Source organism: Sphaeramia orbicularis, chromosome 21 (assembly GCF_902148855.1).
Source record: "Sphaeramia orbicularis chromosome 21, fSphaOr1.1, whole genome shotgun sequence".
Lineage (NCBI taxonomy): Eukaryota > Metazoa > Chordata > Actinopteri > Kurtiformes > Apogonidae > Sphaeramia > Sphaeramia orbicularis.
Window position 1 is genome coordinate 21,039,072 of NC_043977.1, and position 24,097 is coordinate 21,063,168.

The 24,097-nt window shown below is 36.2% G+C and overlaps 1 protein-coding gene and 1 long non-coding RNA gene across 2 annotated transcripts in view; one reads left to right on the plus strand and one right to left on the minus strand.

The window, feature by feature from the left end:
* Positions 1-524: 524 nt before the first annotated feature.
* The window catches only part of acvr1c (activin A receptor type 1C), a 43,763-nt gene continuing 20,190 nt past the window's right edge, over positions 525-24,097 (minus strand). The window contains exons 3-9 of the mRNA XM_030124266.1: positions 17,319-17,561; positions 13,244-13,474; positions 11,668-11,835; positions 10,170-10,326; positions 9,487-9,611; positions 9,118-9,248; positions 525-3,387 (exon numbers count right to left, since the gene is read on the minus strand). Of these exons, the coding sequence (XP_029980126.1) occupies positions 3,262-3,387; positions 9,118-9,248; positions 9,487-9,611; positions 10,170-10,326; positions 11,668-11,835; positions 13,244-13,474; positions 17,319-17,561 (1,181 nt within the window). The 3' untranslated portion in view covers positions 525-3,261. The remainder of the gene's footprint in view (positions 3,388-9,117; positions 9,249-9,486; positions 9,612-10,169; positions 10,327-11,667; positions 11,836-13,243; positions 13,475-17,318; positions 17,562-24,097) is intronic.
* On the plus strand, positions 1,425-17,051 carry LOC115411963 (uncharacterized). Its single transcript, XR_003934291.1, has 3 exons — positions 1,425-1,486; positions 7,528-7,532; positions 17,030-17,051. It is a non-coding gene; the product is annotated as an uncharacterized LOC115411963 (long non-coding RNA).

A 24,097-nucleotide genomic window follows, 5' to 3' on the forward strand; every position in this document is an offset into this window, starting at 1 on the left:
CACTCAAACAATCAAATTTATTTATATAGCGCCAGATCACAAAAAAGTTATCTCATGACACTTTATATATTGTATTGTATTGTATTGTATTGTATTGTATTCTATTCTATTCTATTCTATTCTATTCTCTGATTTCTGATTTCACAGGGGAAACTTTTCTTGTGTTCTTCTTTCAGCAGCACAGCAGAATCTCAGTGTTGACTCATTCAGGTATTGCTGATGGCCTCTGTGTCACAGCTTTATTTCCTCTGTCTAACGGACATATCGAGATTATATGCGCTGTGTACAATTAAAAAAAAAGCGGCAGAGCAGAAACTGGAAATGACTCATGTCAGTTAAGGTAAAAGTTTGTTGAGGAGCGTACAAAGACCTGCTTCAGATAAGGGACTGGGAAATTCTGTCCTACATGCAGTAATGAGCACAGTTCTGCAGAACCAGCACTTTCAAACTGAAGCTTATGTGATCAGAATTAAATCATCCTTGCGCATTTTTATTAAGAAAATAATCATCTGACACTAGTACACTCCATTAAAAAGTGTTTTTATTGACCCACTTATATCACTTATTACTATACAGAATAAATAGTGCAAGGATGCAATGCAATGGCATGAAATCAACATCTGTGCAACAACATAAAACACTTTAACAATGTTGAAATGTTGGATCTAAGAATCTGGAGGGAGTCATCCTTATAGTATTGAAGCAGTGTTACATCATCAATAGTCACTGTCATATAATACATATGTATATAAAAAAGACACAGTCAGGAATTGCACATGGTGATCACTCCTCTTTGGAATTAATGTTTTTATACGTTTAATTTTTCAGTGCCATCCATCTGATTCTTAGAGAAACAGAAAGCATACGGCACAACGGGCAAAAGATAATCATGGCTCAGCATTGAAACCAACATCAGATAAAAAAATAAAACTATACAAACAAGTTTTCAATGACAAAGGCTGAGCTACAATGTAAATAAACATATTAGAAATTAGCAACTTAAAGTCACATAAATACATGATTGAAGTCGACTTATCATTTGTTTGACAATAAAATACACTTTACAAGATGGGAAGTGGACTAATATTTGCCGATAGAGCAACAGGCTTCTGTACATTAGCTTATTTATGAAGAGGCAACACTGCTGTAATCAACATTCATAATAGGAAATACACCAAAGTAACATGAACTGAGGATGAAGAGTTAGAAATGAACTAAAAGCCATAGTGGACGGGGTAAATTCACAAACACAACTGAAATACAGCACATCCTTAAATACAGGGTTGTGTCACATCTGATGAAACATTAACACATACCTGGATACAAACACAAGCACTCACAATGTACAGACTTACCTGCGCGCATTTCCTCTAAGCCTGTTACAACAAGGCTTATCTGTGTTATATGTGTCCACCTATGTTTAAACCTGCACTGATTTAATGCTTACATGACCCTCTTTTATCCCCATACATTAAGCTTTTCTGTTGTTATTATGATTGCTTTAAAACCTGCTATTATTTTTCCCTTTGATATTTACACTAATCAGCCATAACATTATGACCACTGATAGGAGAAGTGGTAATAGTATTGATTATTTCATGACAATAGGTTGGATATATTCAACAGCAAAAGAACATTTAGTCCTCGAAGCTGATGTGTTGGAAGCGGAAAAATGAGCAACATAAGCAACTGAGTGACATATTATATCATAACGGTGATGACTGGGTCAAAATATCTCCACAACTACAGGTCTTGTTGAGTGCTCATGGTCTGCAGGGTTAAGTACTGACCACAAATGGACTAAGGCAGGACATCCAAATCTGAGGACAGTTAAGCATCTGTGGAAGGTGTTGGACAAATAAATCCAATCCATGTAGGCTCCAGTTCTCTACTTCCAGGACTTCAGGAATCTGCTGCTAACATCTTGGTCCAGATACCACAGCACACCTTCAGAGGTCTTATGGAGTCTAGGCCTCAGGTCAGAGCTGGTTTTGTGGAAAAAGGGGTCCTACATAATATTAAATAAATGGTGATAATGTTCTGCTTCCATACATGCTTGATTGATTGAGATCTGATTGTTCTTTGGACTACTTTTGGTAAATACTAACCACTTTAAACCAGTGATGATCCTTATTCTTGCTCATTTTTGCTGTTTCTAACACATCAACTTCTAGGGCTAAATATTCACTTGCTGCCTAATTGTAATGAGATAAAGAAAAAAAATTCCACTTTGCTTGTCAGTGGTCATAATGTTATGACTAATCGATGTATATTTCAGTCAAACTTACGCTAAAATGAAACTGAAATCAACTTCGGATCTTTCTATGGCGTCATTAAAAGTGTCTAATTTGATTTGAACATGTTTCTGGCATGAATATATTCACAAATGACCCCTTGTTTGTCAAAAATCTCACATTCATCTCTCATGGAGCAGCTCCTTTTAACAAAGAACAGCTTCAATTGTGCAAAATGTGCCAACCTGACAAATCTGCAATCCCCAATAATCAGACGGTGAAAATATTAAGTTTGGCCAAAGGGTGGCACAACACACAAAGTCATGGTTTCACTAAAATCCAAATGTTTATAATGATAAACACTCTGCTTTTTGGGTTTACAGCAGCTCTGATGAATCTGATTTTAATGTTTCTACCTCAGGGGTTTTCACTTTATTTAGAACTCATTGGTGGCAGTAGTGATCAAAAGTCAGAAGTTAATGGAATTGTTCCAAACCGGTCAGCTAATAAACCAATCATCGTTGCCATCCATGTAGCCATGCTGCGTCGCTACCATAACAAACTAGATCAGTGTAAAAACCTACTTATCTTCATCTTACGGACCTTTTTACTTGTGTATGATGTTGGGAGAGTCACAGCTTTGAACACACTATTTATATACAACACTGAGCAGTATATGTTATGATTGTCATTGAGCACTTTAACTACTCAGCAAGACTGTGTTGCTACAAAATATGGCACATAAAACATCACAATGTGCAACTTCAAGCTTTGGGCACTTAAATATCTGAGGTAGCAAAATAATCTGTACATTTATTATTTATATGGCTCTTCTATCAAAAGTTCAGACATTTGGTTCGGGCGTCTTCGGACACACTTCCAACATGTACTTTGGCACCGACAACAACCTGAAAATGGTCTGTGAGGGTGAACAGTTCGGTCGAGTCCTGAAGAGGGCAGCGTTGGGCAGGTTAAGGGGACTGTCCAGTGTCTCTGGTACTGTGCTGATGCAGGGCAGAAGATCCATTTAATCTTTGACGTCCTTGATGACAGACAGCTGAGACACTGTTTTCTTGACCCGTAGGGCAGTGAGGCGAGCAGCAGCGTTGGCGTACCAGCACTCTCTCATCAGTTTGCCCATTACACGGAGCGCCTGGTATATGAACAATAAGACAGTGTGATTTATATCGAAGCCAATATGTCACTGATGGATGGATAGATAGACAGATAGATAGATAGATAGATAGATAGATAGATAGATAGATAGATAGATAGATAGATAGATAGATAGATAGATAGATAGATAGATAGATAGATAGATAGATAGATAGATAGATGGAGAGAAAGAGAGATGGAGAGAAAGAGAGAGAGACAGAGAGATGGAGAGATAGATGGAGCGAGAGAGAGAGAGAGACGGAGAGATAGATGGACAGAGAGAGATGGAGATATAGATAGATAGATAGAGAGAGAGAGATGGAGAGATAGAGAGAGAGATGGAGCGAGAGAGATGGAGCGACAGATAGATAGAGAGAGAGAGAGAGAGAGAGAGAGAGATGGAGAGAAGGAGAGAGAGAGATGGAGAGATAAAGCGAAAGAGATGGAGAGATAGATGGAGCGAGAGAGAGAGAGACGGAGAGAGAGAGAGACGGATAGATAGATAGAGAGAGAGAGAGAGATGGAGAGAAAGAGATAGATAGATAGATAGATAGATAGATAGATAGATAGATAGATAGATAGATAGATAGATAGATAGATAGATAGAGAGAGAGAGAGAGAGAGAGAGATGGAGAGATGGAGAGAAGGAGAGAGAGAGTTGGAGAGATAGATGGAGCGAGAGAGAGAGAGAGAGAGACGGAGAGAGAGAGAGAGACAGATAGATAGATAGATAGATAGATAGATAGATAGATAGATAGATAGATAGATAGATAGATAGATAGATAGAGTCGTGGGAAGAATTATTAAAAGTCATCAAAAACAATGGTTATGCAATCACGTACTAACTCCTGTGTGTATCATGTGACTAAAACAGACAGAAAAGAAAACATGGAATGCCTAAAAGCACTGTTTTTGTCAGTACAATGGCATAGATATTAATGTAAGAACTGAAGTGATTTTGGTTATTATCAAGAAAATCATGGAAAATGTCTAGATATCAGCTCTGAAATTAAACTTTGTCCAAACAAATGTACCTTTTGTTTTACCAGGCATTAAAATGGATAAGAAACTGCAGAAAACAAGGGGTGGTTTAATAATTTTTTCCACAACTGTACATAGATAACTATAGATTATATGTGGATAATGTATAACAGGAAACTGAGCTACAGCAGATAAAGCTTGCCTAAACTCTTTTATTTTTTATTTTTTATTTTTTTAACTGTGGCCAAAAATAAGTGGTAAAAATATGAGAATATCAGACACAGTTGGAAGCCTCTCTACCATACTGCAGTGGGTTAAAACTGAACTCAATACTGACACATCCAACTAACAAGAGGTCTGAAATGACTTCCTGTCACTGTTTCTGCCTCACGAACCTGAGGGTTGGATGGAAAAAGTCACAGATGTGTAATTATTCCTATGCTGTGAATTTGATGTGTTTCTGTTTAAACCTTTCATGTAACTTGGGTCTTTCAGGTGCACTCCCTTTGGGTTTTGCTATAAATAAAATAGTATAAAATGAGGGTTTGAATGAATGACTGGTGTGAGTAACTCCTGATAAAACTTTTTTTTTGCCCCACAATAAGGACTGTATTGCCCTATAGTAATTCTGACAGACAGATTATAAGATAATTAACATCACAAGGTCATTACAAATAAAATGCCCCTAAAAAGTACAAAAAAACAAACAAACAGAAAGTATATATTTACTGTGTCAGTTGCACAAAATTCGGCAACTGAGATGTGTGACAACCCTCAGGACCAGTTTCTGTTTTATTGGTTGGAGGAACTAGGTATCTGGTCCTTCAGGGAGGATGTCTGACACCTGGATGTCTGTGAATACTTCTCTATATATAGAGGTGCTTGAGCAGGAAGTCAGTCTCTACCATAAGTTGTTTAGTTTGGTTGGACTTTTGTTGCTATTTTGTCATCTTATACCTTTTTTCTTATAGAATACATGTTCACATATCCACACATGGAACACAGTATTGATGAACTTACTATTTAATCCATAAAGACCCAAACAGCCACCGGTAACCAAAACTATCTACTGATGTGAACTGTTTAATACCTGTTGATCCGCTGTTCCTATCAATACATGTAAATAATTGGTGTAAAATGTAGTTTGTCATCTTTTCATGGTCATCAGATATGACGTTCAGAGGCTCTGTAGTAAACATGCAAACACTGTCATCTTCTACAACAGGGGTGTCAAACTCATTTTAGTTCAGGGGCCACATTCAGCCCAAGTTGAGCTCAAGTGGGCCGGACCAGTAAAATAATAACAGTGAAAAAAGTCAAATTATATTATGATCAGGTTTCCATCTACAAAGTTTCCTTAAAAATCTGAATAACAATGAACAACTTGAATTGTCTTAAGAAAAACAAGTGCAATTTTAATAATATTCTGCCTCGGTTTATCAGTTTATCATTTACACGTGCATTACAATCGCACAAAACATTTAGTAACAGGCAGAATATTGGTAAAATTGCATTTACTTTTCTTAAGACATTTCCATTTGTTCATATTTGTTCAGGTTATTCACATTTTTTATTAAAGTATAGTTTGGTAATATAAACATTTTCATGTAATTTTACTTTTTTACACCAAAAAAACAAAGAGAAAATTTGGGGTTGTCATTATTTTTAGGTTATTATGATAATATTTTACTGGTCTGACCCACTTGAAATCTAATTGGACTGTATGTGTCTGTATGTGGAACCTGAATTAAAATGATTTTGACACCATTGGTTGGTAATATCTTCAGTGTAATTTTTGCACTTCACAAATTCATCCTGTGGGCCGGATTGGACCCTTTGGCGGGCCGGATTTGGCGCCTGTGCCACATGTTTGACACCTGTGTTCTACAACATTGATCATGGAGTTGAATCAGTGACAGTGGATGGACACACTGGGTTTATGATATGATATCTTTGCTGAAAAAGTCACTTTTTCTTCAGTTTTTTCTGTTTCTGATATAATAACCCTCAACTTTAATTTGAGCTTATATGAACATCTACATGATCAGTAAATTAAATATAAGAAAATATCTGATTTTCACTGAAGAACCACAAAACGCAGAGGATAATGTAATAAATGGTGATCAGTCACATAAGAAAATTTAAATATAGAGAAAAAACAAAATTTTGGAACGTCCACATAAGTAGCACTGGGTCTTTATGGGTTAATAAAATGCTTAATTCTTTCTAACTAAATAAATTTTTACTTTTGGAACTGATATTGGTCTCCATGTTTTGTCCTTGCTAATGTAAGTCATGACAATATGGGGGCTTGTCCGGGATCTTTTTGCTACAAAATATGGCATCATAGACCAGGCTGTGGACAAATGAAACAGTGAGGTTTAGCATCTCTATGAAGGTTTCTGCAGATTGTGAGGTTTCAGCAGGCTTATGGATTTATTTTCAGCCACATATGCAGACTGTGGAATGTCTGCACATACTGAATCTGAAACTAAGGTGCAAGTAGAAGTTAGAAAAAAAAAAAAACATTATGATGGAATGTCATGTCAGTGCCGCTCTAGAAGTGAACAATGAAGCTCAGTTGAAGGTGAATGTAGATTTGTCAGGACTCAGGGAAAACAGACCAACTTAAGAAAAAAAAAGCTTTAGGTTTGTTAGTTTTTTTACTATATTAACAACTGTATCATGTTCATCAATGCATCATTTCATGTAAAATGTCTTTTGGTCATTCATCTCAAAATCACATTGTGACCACCCCAATATAATGTCACTGTGCGACATTACACCCTCAAGGATGTGACTACATTTACTCATCTTTTGTCTGTCCGTGATCATATATAAAATAATATATAACATATAATATACACCAAACTTAACATACACTCACCGACTGCATTTTCCATCTCCATATTTACTATTTGCCATCAGTTGTATTGAAAACAAACATGGGAGCTCACAGGTTGTGCGGACCTTCCTTTATTTTTTCACGTTTAACCCATAAAGACCCAGTGCTACTTTTGTGGCAGTTCCCAAATGATTTTTTGTGTCTATTTCTACCTTTCTTAACTGATTTATCACCAGTTTTTTTTCATAATATTATCCTCTGTATCTCACATTTTTTGGTGTAAATTATGTACTTTCCTTTGTTTATTCATAGATCATGTAGATGTTCTGCTGCCATCAGGCAAACGCTATAATAATAATAGTAATAAAAATAATATATTTTGTTTGTATAGCGCTTTTCAATATCTCAAAGACATTTTACATGCAGCAGATAAAAACAGAAACAGGCGTATTAAAAACAAATTAAAAGTAGGTGCAAAAGGCAGGTATATGAATATAAAACAGTTAAACATTAAACATTAAGATTAAACATTAAAAGCAATCTTAAATAAATGAGTTTTTAACCCTTTCATGCACGAATTATGAGAACCTTAATCAAGATTTTTTTCCTGAGTGTTTTTATTCCTCTTTAGGCATGTAAAAAACAGTGCGATTGAAAATTTTCTTATGAAAAATAAATAAATTTTTAAAAAGTACAAAAAAAAAATACATTAAAAAAAAAAAAAAGTAATAATAATAAAAAACATTCTTAGGAACCTATTTTTCATGAAGTTGCAAAAATGTCCACTCAGCTTGACACCATGCATTTAATTTTTGAAGCGAAGAAACATGCATTTACTGATAATTACATGAAAACTATAACTATTACACTCAGGGGAGATCTACACAATGTTACCAATTCATGTCAGAAACGATATGTAATGTCTTAAAACTTTAATAAAGATATATGTAAAAAAAAAATAAATAAATACATGAATATACAAGAGAACAGCTGTAGAATAAGTGTCCGCTGTAGTGACCAGTATACATGAAAGGGTTAAAAGGGATTTAAAGCTATAAAGTTCCACTGGCCCAGAAGAACATCTATAAACAATACTACATTCCCTCCGCAGTAACTATACTGAATGATCTAAAATGAGCACTTTGCTGTTTTTAACTGCACACCCCGCCTCCTCTCTAGCATGGTTTAATGTGTTTTGTTGAAATGTTTGTGTTTTTAGTGCGATGCTGTATATAAGCCTGTCAAAGAAGAATTTCTGTCACTTGTGACAGACAATAAAATCTATCTATCTATCTATCTATCTATCTATCTATCTATCTATCTATCTATCTATCTATCTATCTATCTATCTATCTATCTATCTATCTATCTATCTATCTATCTATCTATCTATCTATCTATCTATCTATGTTCATGAAACTTCAGAGTAAATTCAAACTTAATAATATCAAAACAGACAAAAAAAGAAGAAAAAGTGACTTTTTCAGCAAAGTTATTGTAAACTGAATGTAAAAAAACAAGTTTCTCCATCCTCTGTCATTGATCCAACTCTATGGGTTTTACTGGTGAATCAATGTTGGTGAAGATGACGTTATTTCCACGTTCACTATGGAACCTCTGAATATCCAAATGGGTCATATGTGATGACCATGAAAAGATGACAAACTGCATTTTACGCCAATTATTTATATATATTGATAGGATTAGTGGATCAGCAGGTATTAAACAGTTTATATCTGTAGATGGTTTGTGTCGCTGATGGCTGTTTGGGTTTTTATGGGTTAAACCAGAACTCTTGACCAAAATTCAGACTCTATCATTAAATCATAAGCATGAAAAGACTTGTTTTAGTTTCATTTACGTGCACATTATTGGTGTGTTATTATCAGTATCATGGCTCACCTCACAGCTCTGCCACTGGTTGGGAACGTTAGGTCTCAGTTTCTGCTCACAAACCACCTTCCTCATGTCCTCGATGGATGGATCTGAAGGCACCAGGTCGTAATAAGGCAGCTGGAAATCTTCATGTAATCCTGTGGAAATAATGCAGATTGACATTTTCCTGACTCATGCCTTCATTACTGTATATTACACTATATAAAATGACGTGAGAAGGTGATGTAAGGCTATAAACTACATTAAATTTGGCACATAATGACACATAAAGTCAGTGGTGTTACATATGTACTATTAGTGCGCTGACGTATCTAATCAGATAGTCGTACGAGTGAAGGTGGCTGAATCAGTGTGTGCTTGTGTCATTTACGGTACCCCTGATGGAGCATCTTCGGGCCAGTTCCCAGAACACCAAGCCCAGCGAGTAGATATCTGCCCGTTTGAATGACTCAAAGCTGTTCATATTGATCGTCTCATCCAGGATTTCTGGGGCCATGTACCTGCAGAAGCCAAAATGATTAAGGCCTAATGACAAAATGGTCAGCGCTTATTTTTGTAATCTATTCTTTGTTGTGAATCTGTGCCCAGTTTTCTCTCAAACTAAAATCATGAGGCCCATCATACATTCAGCGCAACAGAAAACAAAAAAGAAGTTCCGAACATCAGTTTTAATGTGGATGTTTTGCCAAAGAAAGATTAAAATGTTACTTTTCTGTAAGTTTTGCTGATGTACATCCTCAAAAAAGTAAAACTACACTGTGTGAGAATACATATTTATTCATGTAATCATTTATTATTTTTCCTATGTAAGTTGTGACTCCCTTCTCCTGCTGTTTGTGCTATGTATGTTTAACCATGTTTGTTGTAAAATAAGAAAAATAAAGTTTAAAAAAAAAAAAAAAGTAGAACTGGCACCACTCACTGATGATTTAAGGCTTTACTTTGGTGAATTAGTCTAAAAATTAAAAAGCAATTTAAAATTTGTGCTAATTTAAATCAAAAATACTAAAAACTTTTCTATTTAATATGTGTTCATTTATCTCTGGTATGAACCCGACCTCTTGGTTCCGACTCGGTGGTTGGACGGTATGTCGATGGTGTTGGTGTTGGAGTCATGTTTCACTGCCAAACCCAAATCTGCGATGACCGCTGTGCCGTTCTTCTTCACCAGGACATTTTTAGATTTCAGGTCTCTGTGAGCGATGGCAGGCTTCCCTGGAGCCAAATAAGTGACAAATAAGGTCAAATCTACTGTGTATGAACATTTTTCACAATGGTAAATGTTCACTAAATTCCACAACATCTACACAGAAAAGAATAAAAAAAATAACTGAAAATGAAAATAGTGTCATTTCTTTGTAGCTGCCCCCTCTGCATGGGTGCCCTCCCTTTAAATCTATCTGAACTTATTACTTAAGTTGAATTTAAAGCTATTTTAAAGGAGCGTGAAATCAATGAGCTTGGTCAATGTAACTGTTTTTACCCTATAGCGCCAAATGTATCATATTTGATACATGACTTTTGAAGCCCTCTACATGATCAGTGAGATATTTTTTTTCTTGAAAAACCTGATGTATACAATTAAATACATGCAATACACAGATAATCCACCAGGAGAGAGGCATTCGTTCACCAGAGGCCTTGCCAGTGACACTACAAGATTGTCACTAATAAGGAAGGAGGCAGAACGCTGCCAATTTTGAAGGGGAATTACCATTTTGTTAGACATGTTTGTGTTATATTATGTTTTTGTTTGTTCAAAAATAATAATATTTGAGCACCGAGACCTGATGTATCAAATATGATACAAAATTTAAACTCATACATGGAAATTGATATTTGAAAAAAAAAATTGGGGTTGTTCAGAAGGACCAGTAAAGGCTCCAGTTTCAAAGAACTGGAATTTTCTGTCAATGATTTAATGGTTCAGGCTTTACAGGGTTAAAGTAAGTAAGTAAGTAAAGTAAATTTTATTTATAGAGCACTTTTCACAGACAGAGTCACAAAGTGCTTTATCAATTCAAATCAGAATCAAATTAAGTTTACAGAGACCCAACAGAATCCTTCAGGAGCAAACACTTGTGACTGGTGACAGTGGCGAGGAAAAACTTCCCTTTAACGGGCAGAAACCTCGAGCAGACCCAGACTCCTGAAGGATGGCTGTCTGCCTTGACCAGTTGGGGTTAAAGAGAGAGAGAGAGAGTAAAGGAAGAGAAAAGAGAGAGCGATAGAGATATAGAGAGACTGGGGGGGGGGGGGATGACACATGGAGTACGTTATGATGAATACATAGAGTGTAGTCAGTTTGTGGTGGTCCTGGGTCAGGTGGGAGACTAAAAAGCCTTTTTGAACAGGAACCTGCACAAATGATTGTTTTGTAACGATCGGATGTAAGTTTTTGTATTATGTGTTCTTTATGTCTTGTCTTGTCAGAAACTGTGTGTTATGCTGCTTTTCTTGGCGAGGTCACACTTGAAAAAGAGATTTACTGACTCAGTGAGGCTTTTTTTTTTTTACCTTGTTAAATAAAGGAAATATAAATATATATATTCTTACCCTGCGTGCCGATAATCTCCATATGAAGATGTGCCAGTCCACTAGCGATGGACAAAGCAAGAACAATCATTCCTTCCACTGAGACTGTGTACCTGTTCAGGTAGTCAAACAAAGATCCATGCTCATGGTATTCTGACACTAACCACAGCTGAGTCCATGAGCCATTGTCTATAACACAGAAAACAGTTTCAGTTAGAAGAGCTGTTTCAGAAATGTAACACAGTCATGATACAGACAAGTTAGTGCAGGGGGGTTGAAGTCATTTTAGTTCAGGGGCCACATACAAACTAATGTGATCTCAAATGGCTCAGACCAGTAAAATAATAAGCATAATAACCTTTAAATAGTAATACAATTTTTTTCTCTGTGTTTCAGTGAGAAAAAGGTAAAATTACACGATTAAGATGTGAATAATCTGAACAACCATGTACAATCTGGAATTTCTAAAGGAAAAAATCTGTGCAATTTCAACATTATGTCTAAGCCTATTATTCACACAACTTCTAGATCACAGTGGATCAAAAACACAAAACATTTAGTAACATTAAAACATTGTTAAAATTGCACTTACATTTCTTAAGACATTTCAGGTTGTTCATATTTGTTCAGGTTATTCATAATTTATTGTGAAAGGATAGTTTGTAAATGTAAATATTTTCATAGTATAATTGTACATTTTTCTCATTAAACCGAGAAGAACATGTGGATTTGTCATTATTTATAGGTTATTATGCTCTTATTTTAGAGACCACATTAGGCTGTATATGACCCCTGGACTAAAATGAGTTGGACACCCTTAACCATTAAAATCTTCAATGTCACTTCTGCACTTCACTCATCCTACAAATTCGTATGTTTGCCACCAGAGCCGTTTCTTGCTGTGGGCAAACTACGCAAACACTTCGGGCCCCCAAGCCACCAGGGGGCCCCAAAGCTGCATGTTCAGCCTCATTTGAGGAAAATTAAAATGTTCTGTCTTTATCTGCAGCTATCTCATGTGTTTATTAAATCCCTTATATGCTTAAAAAATAAACATAGGATATAAATGAAAATAAACTGCAATCATAAGCTGCGGCTGGTGTTTTTGACGCATTATACGGTCACATTCATTGGACCGCACTGTCACACAGTTAGTGATGTGCCGACAGGTACAATGGGAATGATTGACAGCTACCCACCTACCATTCCTGTTAGCGAGAGTATTAAGCTAAACAAACACCATAATGGCATCAAAAAGAAGTTGTGTTTTCTTATTTAAAGTAAACATTTTTTTTACAAACACTGAAAATCTGTTTTATTGATTGACAAAAAGAGGATTGTTGTTTTCCATGTATTATAGTTATTATCAGTTTAACTTGCTGAGTGGCTCAATTTAAGATGTTTAATTTTAACTGTAGCCTGTTTTGTTGAGGAAGTGTAATAAATTGTGGTGTCTTAGTAGACCATCTACAGGGTTTAGGAATCTCTTGACTGTAATTTCACAAACTAGGGGCCCCCAAACAGCATCTTGCTTAAGCCCCCCATGAAGCTAGAAACGGCCCTGTTTGCCACATGTTAGGTCAGTGTATCTCAGCACCTTTGTTGTCTGCAGCGATGAAGCCCAGGATGTTGTCATGTCGTAGCATGATAGTCTGATAAATCTCTGCTTCTCTGAACCAGGACCTCTCATCCCTGGAGGAGAAGATCTTCACTGCCACATCCTCTCCCCTCCACTTGCCCCTCCACACCTCCCCAAACCGCCCTTTCCCAATAGTCTCCTGAAGGACGATGGTCCGAGCGATGGTTCTCTGGACCAGCAGAGGCAGCCCTGATAGACGCAAAAGCAAATAAACCCATCAGTCAGACTATGACATGGAGATGACTTCTGTTTTTACTGTATGTAGACATGTATTTTGTCTTTTGTCTGCCTTTAGTTTGGAACTGTGTACATAAAAAACACCCATGTGCATGTGATATAAGCCCACAGAGCAGTATCTGCAAACAGAACACCATCCCACCCATGGAGGATTCCTGCTCCACCTACACAAATGTAGTCGCACAAGCACAAGGCGGTGACAAACACAAGCTTAACCCTCAGTACGCACACACAACTACACAATACACACTCATCAAGTTGACTTTTGAGGTGGTGACAGGGGTGGATGTCTCATCAGATCTTTTTTCTACATCCACGCACATTAGATTTTTGATGTTGTCAGACTCTTACATTTATGACAGGCTTCAGTTTACTCTGAGCAGCCATTTATTGACTATGTGTTTACTCTTATCTATAGATTTTATTCTCTTCCATAATTTAACAGGATTTTTATGATGGAAAATGTTTGGTTTTATTCAACACTTTGTGACCTTATTTTGGAAAACTGCTATAAAAATAAAGTGATGCCTAATGACTTACACTAAGCAGTACATTAATTGCATTAGTGCTGTTCCACATTAGTCAGTGGTAATCCACTCTCTCTTCTTCATTAGATTATCATTACATACAGTCAGAACAGGTGGCTATTCTGTTGCTTCTTCAGTTTTTTTCTCCAGCATCTTTTCTTATTGATTTACCACCAGAAATGGGGGCAGAGTGTGAATGTAGAATATGACAAATCAAAAAGAGACATCAAATACTGTCACTTTAAAGTCTTAAAGTTACCTTAAGTAAAAAAAAAGATAGACAGTTTGTTTTTTTACTTATACTTTAAGGTAGGGGTGTCAAACTCATTTTAGTTCAGGGGCCACATTCAGCCCAATATGATCTGAAGTGGACCGGACCAGTAAAACAATAACAGTGAAAAAAGTCAGATTACATTATGATAATATTTACATCTACGTTTCCTTAAAAATCTAAAAAACCTGAAATGTCTTAAGAAAAACAAGTGTAATTTTAACAATATTCTGCCTCAGTTTATCAGTTTATCATTTACACGTGTGCATTACAACTTACATTACTATTACAAATACACAAAACATTTAGTAACAGGTATAATACTAGAAGCACTTGGAGAGCGCAGACCTCCGCCAAGGCTGATCAGTGGCCCCCCCACGCTAAGGAGGTTATGTTTTTGCCAGGGTTTGTTTGTTTGTCTGTCTGTCTGTCTGTCTGTTTGTCTGTCCGTTAGTGTGCAACATAACTCAAAAAGTTATGGACAGATTTTGATGAAATTTTCAGGGTTTGTTGGAAATGGGCCCCCCCACCCCCGATCACCACCAAAATTTAATCATTTCTTCCTTATCCCATTTCCAACAAACCCTGAAAATTTCATCCAAATCTGTCCATAACTTTTTGAGTTATGTTGCACACTAACGGACAGACAAACAGACAGACAGACAAACAAACAAACCCTGGCAAAAACATAACCTCCTTGGCAGAGGTAATTAGTGAAATTTCATGTACTTCTCATTAAACATTTCAGGTTGTTGATATTTTTTCAGGTTATTCACATTTTTTGGAAAAATATCGTTTGTTAATATAAACATTTTCATGTAATTTTACTTTTTTTTTTTTTTTTTTTACACTAAAACAAAGATAAAATCTGCAGTTTTCATTATTTACAGGTTATTATGATAACATTTTACTGGTCTGACCCAATTGAGATCAATTGTTCTGTATGTGGAACCTGAATTAAAATGATTTTTACATCGTTAATTGTTAATATCTTAGTGTATTTCATCCTATGGGCCGGATTGGGCCCTTTGGCAGGCCAGATTTGGCCCCCAGACCGCATGTTTGACATCTGTGCTTTAAGGCAAAGCTAACGCTGTACTTTTGTCTTATCAGGTCACAGATGATGCATGTGATGCAATTATAAATTATACTGATTCAAAAACCCCATCACTGCCTTAGATCACATCCACCTTGCTAAATAAATCCACTATGTTGTGAATACACTCAAATAAACATATATGTATTATAAATGAAGCCTGTGAGCCAGTTCAGGCAGACAACTCAATCTGCACTGAGACACAAACACTAACATGCCTCTCTGCATACATTTACCACACCTCCCAAAAAGCCAGAACACCATTTATTCATCACACCCCTCTAATTATATGTAAAATATCTCCAGGAATTGATGTTCTTGGGGCCTAAAAGCCAAATCTAAGTAGACATAGACACAGACAAAACTTTATTGATCCACAAGGGAAATTACTTGGTTGCAGCAGTTCGGTTGCATATAAAAACACTCTTGAAAAAAAACAAAAAAAACACTAGCAAATAAATCTAAAAAGGAAAGTAAGTGTGAAGAGATAAAAAGCAATAAATTATATAAATAGAATACACTAATAAAGCAGGAAAAATACAACATTTGCATATGTACAATCAGGAAAAGGGAAGTAAATACACACTATATACGTACAGGTATGAATGTGACTAAGGTGCATAATGTAAATGTATGAGTATCTGTTACAGGTGGGTGAGCTGTTGTACAGGTGGATGGAGAACGGTATGAATGAAGTCCTGTACTGTTCACCCTGACAACAGATCTGGATGACTCTGTTAAAAAAAGAGCTCCACTGACCCTCTACAGTCCAGTGAAGTGGGCGAAAAGAATAGTCCATAATGGAGAGCAGCTTGTCCAGTGTCCTCCTGTCCCTCACTGACTCAACCGTCTCCATGACACTGGCAATAAAATGCTGGCTAGCTGCTGAATTGACCGATTGAAATCATTTCCTTGATTTTCTAAACACACTCCCAGGATTTAGTCACGGAAAAAATGATTAGACCATCAAAAGTCATCGAAAACAATGGTTATGCAATCAAGTACTAACTCCTGTGTGTGTCATGTGACTAAAACAGACAGAGAAGAAAACATGGAATGCCTAAAAGCACTGTTTTATAGCTATTGATGTAAGAACTTAAGGGAATTGGTTATTTAAAAAAAAAAAAAAAACATGGAAAATGGCTCGATATCAGCTCTGAAATTAAACTCCTATGAGATATTTTTGTTGTTGTCATTATATTTGTCCAAACAAATGTACCTTTAGTTGTACCAGGCATTAAAATAAACAAGAAACTGAAGAAAACAAGGGGTGGTCTAATAATTTTTTTCTGCAACTGTATGTTTCTTTCCCCAGTTGTTGTGAGTTACTGTGGATGGGATTTCAGTGCCACTAGTGTTAGTACGGAGGTTGACTATCCATCAGATATGACAGATTTGGAAATAAAAAGTTGCTCTCAATGCTGAATTGTCTTCTGAACATGTTGACATATATGCTGTGTTTTTTTTATTTATTTATTTTCGCATAATCTTTTATTCCTGTTACAGTATTTTATTTTTTTACTGGACTGTCTTCCCTCTGTAGCACTTTGAGATTCTGCTGAACGAAAGTGCTTTATAAATGCAATTTTTATTAGTATTATTATTATTATTAGTATTATTATTATTATTATTATTATTATCATTATTATTATTATTATATATCGTCAAGCAGTATGTGTGTGAGTTTTTTTTTTCCTGTGGAACTGACAAAAATAACCAAATGTACTTTACCTCATAATTGTGAAGAATCCCACAAAAATATTTCGGACCATCTTTGACTATTATATGTCAGGAACCTCCTCTGTGTAACATTAAATTAAAACGTGCTACAACTGCAGATAAACGGACACACAGATCTGTTTCTTTTTTTTTTTTTTTTTTAAGAGCTGTGATATTCCTCACCTGATCCAGAGCCGGAGGTGCTCATATCGTAGATCAGATCTTTGAGACATTTGTCAGGTGACATGAGCATCTGGTCGTCGAGGGGTTCCTCTGGGTCCTGTTTGTGGGCTCGGCTGTATGTGCAGCGCTGACCCTGTACGATAAACACACCCAGGAGGATGGCCACGCACAACAGGCAGGACAACACCAGGACTAACACGATGAGGTGCACACTGGTCCAGCCCGGTTCCTCTGAAGGCCTCTCTGAAACACACAAACATATACAACACCATGATGGGATGTTCTCAAACAAACAAAAACATGATGGATATGACCCTACTACTGTGCACAGTTATGAGGCAGATTATATATATGTCAGGATTAATTTTATTATTGAAGAAATTAAATATTAATTTCTTAATTTTAGTTAAGACTGTTTAGTTTTTGTTTTAACTGTGTCTTATTCCTGTTTTAATTTCCTTCTTTAATGTTATCTTTTCTGCACTTTCCTTTTGTTTAATGTTTTATTCTCTATGATTTTAATGTAATTTTACGCCTTTGTAAAGCACTTTGAATTGCTTTGTGTACGAACGGTGCTATATAAATAAATTTGCCTTGCCTTGAACTAATTTGATCAAAAATGTTGGTGAAGGTTTCAAACTTATGACACATGTCTCTCATGCTCTGTTGTTTGACTGACAATCCCACCTAAAAATTCCTAAATACCACTTGGGTAGAGACAAAATTTAAAGCATAAGAAGAAGAACAAAAAGAAAAAAAAAAACAATTATGCCAAAAAAAAGTAGCAAAAGACAAGTTTAAGACAACAAACCACCTCAGTTGGATTTAGAGGAAGACGGTTCTATGAGTTACAGTATGGACATGGAAAACCCTTCCACTATGGACATAATGAAAGACATTCAGTCATTTAAACAAGATTTTCACATTAAAATGGATAATGACAGCGATGAAAATGTTTGTGAACCTCAAACTTCAACGTTCAGCAAAGGAAAGTCAGTTTTGAGTTTCTTTGTAGAATATAAAAGTCTGCACAGTTCTTTTTTTGAAAATATTTGTTTTGACTCACTAGTTTAAAAAAAGGTAAGACTGCTTTATTTGACACATGCATGGTTTTATATAATACAATAGACAGTGAAATGTGTTTTTGTTCCCGCAGCTAATAGTAAAATATTTTAAAAAGTAAGTAAAGTAAAGTAAATTTTATTTATAGAGCACTTTTCACAGACAGAGTCACAAAGTGCTTTATCAATTCAAATCAGAATCAAATTAAGTTTACAGAGACCCAACAGAATCCTTCAGGAGCAAACACTTGTGATTGGTGACAGTGGCGAGGAAAAACTTCCCTTTAACGGGCAGAAACCTCGAGCAGACCCAGACTCCTGAAGGATGGCTGTCTGCCTTGACCAGTTGGGGTTAAAGAGAGAGAGTAAAGGAGGAGAAAAGAGAGAGCGATAGAGATATAGAGAGACTGGGGGGGGGGGGGGGGGGGGGGGGATGACACATGGAGTACGTTATGATGAATACATAGAGTGTAATCAGTCTGTGGTGGTCCTGGGTCAGGTGGGAGACTAAAAAGCCTTTTTGAACAGGAGGGTTTTGAGGTGTTTCTTAAAGCTCTCTACAGAGTCCATGGACCGTAGGTGTAGAGGCAGGTCATTCCATAGACGTGGTGCCACAGCTTTAAAAGACCTGTCACCGCGTGTGCTAAAACAGGTCCGTGGAACCATCAGCAGGTGCTGTCCTGAAGACCTCAAGCTACGAGTCGAGCTGTAGGGCTGGATCAGGGAAGCAATGTATGCAGGGGCCTGGCCATGTAGGGCCCGGAAAGTTAGCACAAGAATTTTGAAATGAAGACGATATAGAACAGGGAGCCAGTGGAGAGATTTAAGGATGGGAATGATGTGGGTTCTCCTGTTTGTGCGGGTCAGGAGCCTGGCAGCAGAGTTCTGGACAAACTGTAGACGGGCCAGCTCCTTCTTGTTTAAGCATGTAAACAGGCTGTTGCAGTAGTCTAAGCGAGAAGATACGAAAGCGTGAACGATCATCTCGAGCTCATTTGTGGACACCATAGATCTGAGTTTGGAGATGTTGCGTAGGTGGAAGAAACAGTTTTTGACTAGGTGTTTGGAGTAGAATTCTAAAGACATGTCCTGGTCAAAGATGACACCCAGATTCCTCAGTTTTGTCTTTACCGAGGAACTCAGGTCTCCAAGGTGATGTTTGATCCCTGGGATTGCACTATCCGGGGCAATGATGAGGGTCTCAGCATACATGCAGCACATAAGATTAAAAAAAAAGTATACATAAAAATATAAATGTATGTATAAAAAATAGCTCTACTATGTAGAAACAATTTCCAGTACAGCCAGTGTGGATATGGTGCATGTGCAGTGTTTTTCCTTATAGTAACTACTACAGCCTCTCTGTTTATTCTCATTTTTCAGTGCAAATGTAACAAATATTCTCAAAAACACAATACAATTCAATACAATTTTTGGTTTTTCAACAGTATTTAGTGACCAGTGTAGGAAACCCTGTTGACTATTTGCCACAAAATATTTGATCGTTCTTCAATAGTTTAGTTATTTCAAGAGCGTTTCACCTGTCTGAAAGGTATGTTATAATTTTTTTGCTTACATTTTTTACTTTCACTGTCTGTTAAATTTCTTTATTGACCCATTTACCTTGAATAAAGACCCTGCCTCATAACTGTGCACATCTTAATATAAGATGTAAATCATTTTAGGGCACATTTTCCCTTATTACACAAATACACATATATCACATCATTACAATTATTAACCCATAAAGACCCAAGCATACACCAGCGACCTAAATCATCTACAGATCTAAAATGTTTAATACCCATTGATCCACTAATCATACAAATACATGTAAATAATTGCTGTAAAATGCAGTTTGTCATCTTTTCATGGTCATCGGATATGACCCATTTGGACATTCAGAGGCTCTGTAGTTACCATGGAAACACGTCATCTTCTACAACATTGATTCACCAGTAAAACCCATGGACACGCTTGTTTTATGTTAATTTAATGATGTATTTTAATAAAAATGTCAGTTTTTCTTCAGTTTTCTCTGTTTTTGATATAATAACCTTCAACTTTAATCTGAGGTTTTATGAACATCTACATGATCAGTGAATTAAATATTGGAAAAAAAACCTGATTTTTAGTGGAAAAATGCAAAATACAGAAGATTATTTTATGATAAATGGTGACAAATCACTTAAGAAATGTAAAATATAGAGAAAAAAATCATTTGGGAACCACCACAAAAGCAACCCTGTGTTTTTATGGGTTAAATCCAATAAACAATCTAAATTATGTAGTCTAGAGTTGGAAAATACACATAGACATAACAATAAGGTCAAAATATTAACTTTACTAATAATGATACACATAGTTTAAAGGTTAGTACATCTGTTTTTTATTGTTCAGTAAGTGTTAGAATGAACTGAACGACTACTAATGTAAAATGAAACCTGCCTTTTCTCCTGCACCGTATTTCATTACAAACACTAGCTCAGCAAAATTAATACATCCACTGGTGAGCAATCATAAAATTAGTGAGATTAATATTGTGCATTTGGCAGACGCAAAGTCACGTCTGCCAAAAAATGTTTAATCTAGAGGATGCCACCGCTTTTATCCACCGTCCATAAATGTCATTAATTCAAAGTAACGAGATACAACAGCAGCGTTTGCACTTATTTTCACTCTACGTGTATTTCTCAAAAAGTGTTCCGCCACCTTGATTTTTAAGCAATCACCGATCAGCTAAACTGTACTGTACGGTGAGATTGTCAAAACAATGTAACCTGGCATTTCTATCTGTGACCTTCATTCAGTCTGTGGGTGGGCAGACGAGACCTGGACACAAACAAAAATAGCAGAGCTGGTGGGCGCTGTGATAATGAGATTTGCAGCCACACTGACATATAAGTGCACAGCCAACACTAAAAAAAAAAAAAAAAAAAACTGGAATAAACCCATGACACAGCACTAATATTAAAGGTGAGGAAAAATATTGTCCCTAAAAATACTCATGGCCCACGTTCGGTAACTTTGAGTGAAATCAGTGCTGAAGTTCTTATGTAAAATGGTAACAAAAACAGAACCTCCCTGCACACAAAGATAATAAGTACAGTCTTGTAATCAGCTTTAAAAAAAAAAAAAAAATACAAACCTGTCTATTAATACTTAGATATTTGCAATAACTACTCTAGCATTTTGGCCTCCTTAAATCCCCCAGAGTATGAAATGTCCTCACGACCAGAGCTTAAAAAACACAACAGCTGCAGATGGACAAAGCAACACATGAACTATACCACAGTTTCCTAAGAAATCATTAGCCTTTTACCTAAATTCAGATCCTGCCATGTGTGCAACTGGTGCTAAGAAGACATTCTGTGACCCAGTGGGATGACACTTTGTCGACACATTGCATCATTAAGAAAGAATCTCACTGTAAAACCTCACTTTAATAACATTACATTAAGACGTATCAGTGTCAGTATAATGGTGCACACATGGAAATCATTACAAGGACTCCCATGGATATAATTAACCCTTAAAGACACAGATCTACTTTTGTGGTGACATCCAAATAAATTTTTATCTACTTTTTTTTTTTTTTGTGGCACATAACAGTTTAATGCAGGGGTGTCAAACTCATGTTAGTTCAGGGGCTACATACAGCCCAATATGACCTGCAGTGGGCTGGTGATGATTAAAATAATAATACAATAATACATAAATAATATCATTTCCAAAATTTGTATGTCTAATTTCTATGTTTTAGAGTGAAAAAAGTAAAATTACCACTGTACTGTCAAAATTTTTACACCTACAAACTGTCCTTTAAAAAATGTGGAAAAACATGAACAACCATGACCAAAATGAAATTTATTAAGAAAAAAAGTGAAATTTTTAACAATGTATGCCATTATTTGGCCTCAGCTTCTCATTTTCACATGTTCATTACAACTTACAGATCACAGTGGATCTACAAATACACAGACAGAATATTGGTACAATTACACTTAAGTCTCTTAAGACATTTCAGATTGTTCATATTTGTTCAGGTTTTTCACATTTTTTGTAAAAGGCTAGTCCGTAAATGTTAACATTTGTGTAATTTTACTTTTTTTTTTTTACACTAAAACAAAGAGAAAAAATTGTAGTTTTCATTATTTATAATTTATTATGATAGTATTTTACTGGTCTGACCCACTTCAGATGAAACTGACCTAAAATTATTTTAACATCCTTGATTGGTAATTTTTGTATTTCACTAATTCATCCCGCGGGCCGGAATGAACCCTTTGGCGGGCTGGTTTTGGCCCCCGGGCCGCATGTTTGACACCCCTGGTTTAATGCAATGTTGATTTAAAGGGGTCATATTTTGCTAAACTTACTTTTATTAGTCTTTGGTACATTTATTTGTGTATTTGGACCCTAATAGTTCCAAAAGTTTAAATTTGAACCCTCCAGGTGCTGCAAAGCTATCTTTATATTCATTTAAGCAAATCAAGTGGATTTCTGCAACTCGTTTCAATTTCTGCTTAATTTGTTATGTTTTATAACTAGTTACATCACGACATTTGCACATATAAGGTCAAGACTTCCGCCGAACATTTCTCGGACATTTCATTTATCAGCAGCAGCGGTTGTAGTAAAAACTGAAAATATGTTCAGACTTCGGGCTGATTACCTAAAATGTTCAGTTGTTGGTTTTATTGATGAAAACAAGTGACTGAACGGGACAGAAAGCACGGTCAACAACTTGGAGGGGGTGGGGTGTGAAGTGGCTCATTTGCATTTAAAGGGCCAGCGCTGAAAACGACCTTTCTGGTGTCATTACTCAGATATAGCATTTTAAATCATAACAAAATGATATTAAACAAGTGGTGCCAGGCACAACAAACCCCGCCCTTCGCATTTATTGTATCTAATTTTGGCATCGATCCAGTTGATGTCATCATGTCCATACATGTGATAATGTCAGTATATCAGTTGCCTCTATGTATGTGGCAAGTTTGAAGTAAACTGAAACAAAATTGATGTTTTTACAGACATGTGAAATGTCACCCATTATAAGTAAATGGGAGAAAAAAAATGAATTTACAAATTCATAAAAAATTTGAACTTTGACCTACCTTTCCTAAAATGTAATCTCATCTATTCTGGGTCACTGGCAATCTATAAATCCAATTTGGTATGAATTCAACTAATAATTTTGCTGCTAGAGTGTTAACAAACAAACAAACCGAACCAAAAACAACACCCCTTGCCTCCCCTTTGGGGCGTGGGGTAATAATGATTTAAACATTGTCAAAAGTGTAGACCATCAGTACTGCTTACTTTTTGCCAGTATTTATGTTATGAAACATGGATAAATCCCTTCTGTGTGTCTCATGTGATGTCTAATGTGGGTTTAACTCTCCCCATAGACCATCCATAATGTATGAACTGTGTATATGTGGTTAGGCTGAAATCATTACAGCACATTAGTGAGCAAACAAGGAACAAGGAAGTCAACACTGAAGGTTTTTACCCAAAAAGGCCCAAACGGACCACTGTGTAGTACCTGCACAGCAACACATGATAAGCAGCTTTGTTCAGTTCTAAGTTGGAATTCGTTGGAGAACAGAGGAATGTTAAAGCTGCTAAAGAGTCAAATACCTACAACAGACCATGAGCTGCAAAAAAGAGCTTTAGAAAAGCCCAAATGAATAATTAAAGATGGATGACAAC